Source organism: Physella acuta, unplaced genomic scaffold, assembly GCF_028476545.2.
Source record: "Physella acuta isolate Inbredline_101_S28 unplaced genomic scaffold, ASM2847654v3 ptg001813l, whole genome shotgun sequence".
Classification (NCBI taxonomy): domain Eukaryota; kingdom Metazoa; phylum Mollusca; class Gastropoda; family Physidae; genus Physella; species Physella acuta.
The window spans coordinates 7,288-14,861 of NW_026733323.1; the positions used below are offsets into that span (position 1 = coordinate 7,288).

General features: G+C 35.5%; 1 protein-coding gene across 1 annotated transcript; it reads right to left on the bottom strand.

Moving 5' to 3' along the window:
- Positions 1-2,478: 2,478 nt before the first annotated feature.
- LOC131930656 (NADH dehydrogenase [ubiquinone] 1 beta subcomplex subunit 11, mitochondrial-like) lies at positions 2,479-7,574 on the bottom strand. Its single transcript, XM_059287241.1, has 3 exons — positions 7,306-7,574; positions 3,586-3,719; positions 2,479-3,058 (listed from the first exon to the last, which is right to left on the bottom strand). The coding sequence occupies exons 1-3, from the start codon at positions 7,531-7,533 to the stop codon at positions 2,908-2,910; spliced, it is 513 nt and encodes a 170-aa protein (XP_059143224.1). The 5' UTR covers positions 7,534-7,574; the 3' UTR covers positions 2,479-2,907.

Genomic DNA, 7,574 nt, shown 5'->3' on the forward strand with positions numbered 1-7,574 from the left:
ATAATAAGGTGGAAGGGGACGTAACAAAAAGATTTTGTACAATTATTGGAGCGGGTGGGTTAACCCCCGTAGTTTCCGCACTGAGTGACACCCGACCTAGTTATGCTACTGCAACACCCTACTCGGTTGTAAACTTATCAAGACCAACATTTGAGTAGTGTTGAGCGTTTAAAAAAACCACGTGTACAACGAAGTGTATACCATAAGCCCTAGTGAAGGCTCAGGTGCGTAGCGAGGGGGGGGGGGGGGGGGGCGGGGGGTGCGGACCGCACCGGGTGACACCATTTAGGGGGGTGACACCAAGGCAAAAAATAGGAAAATATATAGAGAAAAACTCGAGGGGGGGGGGGTGCAAATCGAAAGTTTGAGGGGGGGGGGGTGCAAATCGAAAATTTGAAAGTTTGTCCCTGGGAAGGGTCTCTATGCCTCTGGGGGGGGGGGGGGGGGGGGTGACACCATTAAGTGCCGCACCGGGTGACACCCGACCTCGCTACGCCACTGTGAGGGCTTATTGTTAGAATTAGTGCCGTCGCGATCTGGAACATTTAATATAGATATATCTAGAGAGGTTTTTCCTTTCTCGCATACGAATTATAGAGAAAGTATTGTAATCGTGCACAAAAAAAATTATTAAAAAATCGAGATTTTTGCAAATCTCGACGTTTTACACCTCCCTGAGTCGGAAAAACAGTTTTGCAATATTTTTCCGAATGTCTGTGTGTGTGTGTATGTGTGAACACAGTAACTTGAGTACTGTTACAGCTAGGTTGATAAAATTTCATATATCCAATTCTCTGCCTTTGAGTAATTTCCGTTGACCGGAAGTTGTAATTTACGCTATTTCCGATTTCTCAAAAAATGAATGTTAATTTATAAGGTACTTATAATATTACGCATTATTGTACACATATTTGGTGTTCACTTCGTGCGCAATTCTCTTTTCTACGAGATTCTATTTTAAAAAGTTTAAGTAATTAAAAATTGATTAGAAATCAGGTCTATATTCCGAGCTGCCATCCCCTATAGTGTTAATGTTATATAAGGATATTCGAGAAAGTTTAGGGGAGATCGATCCCGGTTTATTTGAGATAGAATAAACAATTTATATCCTATCTATGGCAGTAAGTAAGAACTCGTTTTAAAATTTTGGCAAATGCAGTAAAGCCCGCGTGTAAAACACTGAATTTCTTCCAGGCCTCTCTTTGGAGTGAGTCTACCACCCCCCCCCGAACGAAATAGAATTTATATAGAAAATATTTACTTTTACCAGTGTCCGCCCCTCCGCCGAGGGTAAGACAGGATTTGGTGGTTTGCAGTATGGGGTAATCTATAAATGACGTCACACTTTTTTGACGATTTTTACCACCCCTCTGTCAAAAAGAGAAACCCCCGCCCCCAACCCCTAAATAAACGTCTCACTTAAGCCTACAACCCCCCCCCCCCCCCCCCCAACACTGCAGCTGAATTTTTTTTTCAACACTAGTTTTTTTCTAAAATATTGACTAAGCTCGGTCAAAATGAATATTTTTATCACTTTCAATTTAATAAAACAGTATTCAAAATGCGAAATAAAGGCTAAAATTCAGTGTAAAAAATGTCTTCATAAAAACCGCAAAAAAATTACGTCACCTTATCTGAGGGACCCACCCCCCCATACATTGTCACAATATTAGAACCCTCTCCCCTCTTATGTTTGTGACGTGATTTAAGAAGACCCTTACATCCCAGCAAGTGTGACACAGGGGTGTCTTAAACAGTTGTGATTTGAACTCAGGTTAGCAGTCATGCCCTCTAAAAAATATAAATGAAGACAACAGGCAATAATAAATAACAGTTACCCACTTCCAAGGGAAATGAATACACTGTGCAGCCACTGTTACTTCAGTATGTTACACATTCAAACTGAATAGTCCATGGGACAGATGATGCTGAGTCAAGAGTTCACCTGTTTCTGTGACCTTGGCATGTGAAGGAAGAGTGTGCTCAGCTGCTTTTCTTTTCCTAACCTAGGTCAGGTATCCATCAGAGCTGGGTAGACACAGGGACGCCATTAGGACTCAAGTTAGGTAGGTTAGGTGTTGTGTGCTCCACCGCTCATCAACATCATCCCCAAATCTAGGTACAGCTCAACAACCATAATCTTGCATAGATAAGCACCAGTACAAGATGAAAGTATTATATATAAGGGAGCCAAGCGCAAAATGTGTGCCTGTGAAAAACCTAATGATACAACTAAGGGAGGTAATTAGCTTCAATTACCCAAAACACAGTGTCCTATGTAGGCCCTACTAAATGTACATAATTTTCCAACAAATAAAGCAATTGGTCAGATTGAACCCTTGATAAGGGGACGAATTTAAAACCCTACCCCTACAATTGAATCCTATTAACAGGTCACAGTTAATACTACTTAAAAATGAACTAAAAAAATAATTTAACTATGGCATATGAAAAGGCCCAGTTAAAGCCTATAAAATATATTGAAACTATCTTTATTCTTGTATTTACAGTTACAATTAGCATGACAAAAGACATTTTTAAAACCCAGTAAGTCATAAGAGCAATGACACTATTGCCGGACAAGCTGTAAAATTTATTCTGCAACAAATCAGACCAATTCACTTACACCTACCTAATCAGGTACTTACAGTCTTAACAAAAAAAAACTGTTTTTCAGGATAGACTATATAGTTTATATTCACCTCACTGCTGACTCTATCTCATTGATAAACAACTGAATTTACACATAACCTTTCAGATTTAAATGTGGACTCTCAACAACAACAAAAAAAAAAAACCCCATCCTGAAATGAATATCTATAAACAAAAATTATTAACACAGCACTAAGATATTAACATCATTTTTTATGTAACAGAAATAGATTTCACCCAATTAAAAAAAAAAATCTAAATAATGATCTCAGTGTCTCCCAGCTCTTCATCAGACGGCAAAACGATTGAGTCGGCTTTTATATAGTCGGGGTCCACCAGGGGCAGGCCTTCCTTCTGTCTGCGTTCTAATTCTAAGAATGCTTCCCTCTGAGCCCAGTCCATGAATCTACACATAGAAAATAGATAAATAGTTAATGGTAATAGTACTAAGCAAACATGGTAGAATTTGATCAAGTTAAACTTTGTTATGTAAAGAGTCATTTCAAAATGTCTATGGTCAAAGATTTTGTTACATAATAATAGTTCATTAATGTTAAATATATGCAAGTTTTTAAATGGTTCATTAATATTAAATATATGCAAGCTTTTATTTTAATTAAAAAAAAGTTTTATATTCAAAACACATTTATTTAATTGATATAATTTGTTTGCAAAATACCAAAAATATGCATTTCTGTATTAATCATGGTATCAAATAAGAAGTTGTCTTTATTTAGGCAGACTTTTACCCCCACCCCACTATACTGACACTTAACAAAAAAAAAACCCATATAGAGATTGCACATCATCAAGTTTGAATAAATGAATTCAATAGGGACAAAGACAAGAGGTAGAGATGGAAACAGCAATGCATAAATAATATTTAACAAACACTCTTAAAAGAAAGAACTAAGAAATGGTAGCCCAACTTACTTGTAGTCTGGTTGATAAGCTATAATAAAAATGCCTCCACAGATTCCAACAGAGATGCACAAAAACATGGTCAAGTGATGGTAGAACCAGTCATTATCTCTGTTTACCGAATCTAAGCCATATGTTACGTAATTCTAAATAACAAAAAAAACAAACAATTATGACTAGATTGATAATAAAACTTCCTAGCATTAGTATCTTATTTTTACTTTATCTAAGCAAAATGAAAATGTTCATGGCATGATGCACTTTTACATGTTATTCAGCTCATTTCTTCTTCCATAACCAACTGTATGTTGGTGAAATAAGTAATTTATTCACACTGAAAGTTCAATCATATTACCCAAATAATCAAATAATAATAAAAGTAAAAATGATCATCTTATGATGTTACTTTTATTTGTAAGTTGTTTCCCATTTAAGTTTCTATGATTACATATTTGGTACCCTGTCCCCGGCAACTGGGTGGATCACACCCAAAGACTTTCTTATAGTTATAGTAAATTCTTCTCTTTGTTCATTGTTGGGTGGGTAACAATACTGACACAGTTAAGGTATTCGGGCATTGTGGCCATGGGGAACACAAGACATGATGTTGTCAATGGGAGAGCTGTAATATGATACTACAGGTTGATGGGATTCTCAAGCAAGAGTTAACCTGTGGGTGAACACATGTAGTGATTTATACTCTTTGCTGGAGCTCTGACTTGCAGTTACAGACAGAACTGTAGTTTAGAGTTACAATAGGTTAATGAAATGCAGGGGTAAGATTGCCTGTGGGAGGACATATATAGTGATTTGTACTCTTGTAGGGAGCTCTGGAATGTAGATAGAGACATTCGAGCCTTTTAGAGTAACTAGACATTAACCTCATTAGAAGTACGAATGAGGACAAAAAGGCAAAACAACTTTGTAATGCTGCTTGAAAGTTAATACTGGGCAATTAATTGATCAAACTGGGAGGGGGGGTGGGTGTTCTACAGGTTGTGACCCTGAGAGTAAGGTTTATAAATAGTCACAAACGTTATTGAGAACACAACAGAAACAAGTCTTGAACGCTTCTGTCTAAACTCAAGTGCTAATGATAAAGGAATATATTTGCCAGTTTTAGTTAGCAGTTGAAAATGACCAACAAGTTTTGAGTCTGAACTATCAGTATCAGAGGTGGAAGATGAAGAATGGCAGCCATCAGTATCAAGCAGCTCTGATGACGAGGTCTACCCAATATACTGCATTTCAACTATCAATAATGTGTCAACAGTTGACACTCATAATGAAATGAAACGGCTGGTGTAAAGTGAAGAAAAAGAAATATTTTCAGGAAAGACAAAGTAACGGTACACTAGACCACTGCCTGAAGTGCTAATCCCAGGAAATTTATAAACAGCCTGACCCTAAATATTTCTTCTGTTCATGAATACAAAAAATAATACAACCCATATTTGACTGCATTAGCAGGGATGGAGAGAAAGCAAGAGGAGACACTGGCACTCTGCAGAATAACAATTTAGTTGTATGTCAATTCAGTTCTGCTTATGGAAGTTTTTGAAGGCAGAATTTTCTATGAAGAAATTCAGCAACCTTCTGGGTCATATTCACTTCACAACAATAACACTAACAGTCCATCAGGCTCATGGTATATTTGCTTCCATTATGGTAGATATTCCATTCAAATTCAGAAAGGTGTTATGTTTCTGGAGAGATCATTACTAATAAGCAAGTGGTTGATTTTAGAGGTGGGAGTAGATTTATCCAATACATACCAAGCAATTCCGATAAGTATGGAATTAAAATATTTTGGACCTGTGACTCATGTAACACCACTAAAAGGGTGCCCATATTTTATTAAAAAAAACTAAAGTTCCCTGCCAGCAAAAGGAAATGTCCAGTTATTTTAATTTTAACAAACAACTGTGCTCTCTGAGGTGCAAATTATTAAAACATGTTAATGTTCTATTATTTTGTTACTAAAGTTGATTACTTCAATCCGGTTTGATATTTTTGTTACTCGAATACCTTCAGATTGTTAATTTATAATTAAACTTTGAAAATGTAACACAATGACTTAACCCACAATGAGTAAAAACAAATTGTTAGAAGCCAGTTTTTAAGTTATAAATATTTTTTCCATTCAAAATTGTGTACGGGTGTGTAGCACCCAGTTGCCAGGGACCGTATAAAAAAATTTCAAACCCTCATAAAAAAAATTTTTTACGCATATTTTTACAATTTACAACCTCCAATGTGTTCATCCAAACCACCTTATAGATGGGAATGAGGCCCAGAAAAATTTATAAAACGAGACTCGAGATATGAGCAAAAATATAGCGACTTCGGGTCGATTACACCCAGTCGCCGGGGAAAGGGTTTAACCAACCAGTGAGTGTTTCATAAAAACAAATATAAACTCCAAAATTCTTTTAAAATGAGGAAGGATTAAAACTAATTAATCCTAAAGTTGAAATACCAAAAACCTCTAGGTATGGTTTATTTGATTATTTATTGAGGTTGAAAACAAAAATCAATCCTAATATTTTTTTAGATATCATGACAAAGCTGAAAAATGAAATTACCTAATCCTTTTTTTTTATAATAAAAAAATTATGACTTTTATTTTAAAACATGTATTTTAAAAACTGTTAGTAGGTAAAATGTATATGTTATTGAAAAACAACAAAATAACAGTGAGAATTTATGAGATTTGGAAGGTTTTCATTAATCTCAGTTAGGACATTCTTTTACAGAAAAAGAATGATGATGCATAGCCAACACCAACCACATCTGTTTAACCACATCTATCACATTAATGGATTTTTCTCAAAATCTGTAGAGTAAGTTTAAAAAAAAATTGCAGACTTCTCAGTAATAGAATTATTATATTGGGTATTTTTGTGAAAACTGTTGGATAATTGATTAAAAGGTTATTCAAGTTTTATTAATTAATAAATAAATAAATTAATTAATTTAATTTTAAAAAATTTAATTTATGTCCATTGGGGAAAAGAATTTGGTAATCTATCGTTTTGGGTACGTAAAATCGCCCGCGGTTATTAATGTACGAAAACGTTACCTCATTGTCAAGGCTTTAATAGGAGTATATTGTCATATGTTTGTGTCAAATATTATAGATAAATGAATAATAAACCTAAATCAATGGCTAAATATATCGATATAGGCCAGAAATTAACTTTAAACAGCAGTGTCTGAGAGCAAGATTTGCTATATAGGCCTAAACAGCAGCCATTTGTAAAATAGAGTGGCTTCCCCCTGAATCTCCCGCTAAAAGCTTATAAAATAAAACTTAAACAAGATGGCTGCTATAGTAAATGAGCATGGTTGCATCTGTTGGAAACATCGCTAGTCTTCATTTATTACGGAAAAGTTTTAATTCAATAGTTTAAAAACAGGTACATAAATGAAACAAGGAAACATTTTTGTATTTTAAAAAACATAAATCCTCCTCAAAATGTGAAATTATTAAAATTTAAGGAGTCACCTGGTTTTCACATTACAAGTCGCGGGCGATTTTACGTACCCAAAACGATAGATTACCAAGAATTTTATTTGTGTCAGCTAAGAATTTGAGCCTTGCATGTGTGCATTGCAGTGGTATGATCGGTGCAAATTAATCAAACATTATAATCAAGTCTTATGTGGACTCAGCAGAGTACAAACGGAAAAGTAAAGTCATTGCGATTTTTCACTTATTTATTTTATTACCTCCTCTTTGTTTGGGTTTGAGTCTTTGAAAATTTCTGTCAATCTTTTAAGTTCTGCAGATTTTTCCATCGGCTGAACAGTAGAACCAACATCCTTTTTCTTTTCAGACGTCGATATGCAGGCCTCGTGTTGAAATAAAGGGACTGCACGGACTCGGAGGAACTTATTTTTAGAAACTATTTGCAAAACCCGACCTTGTCGAGCGACCGACCTCAACAAGCTCGCCATCTTGAGCGCATACACTAGCTCTTCTATGATCGGAAATCAAC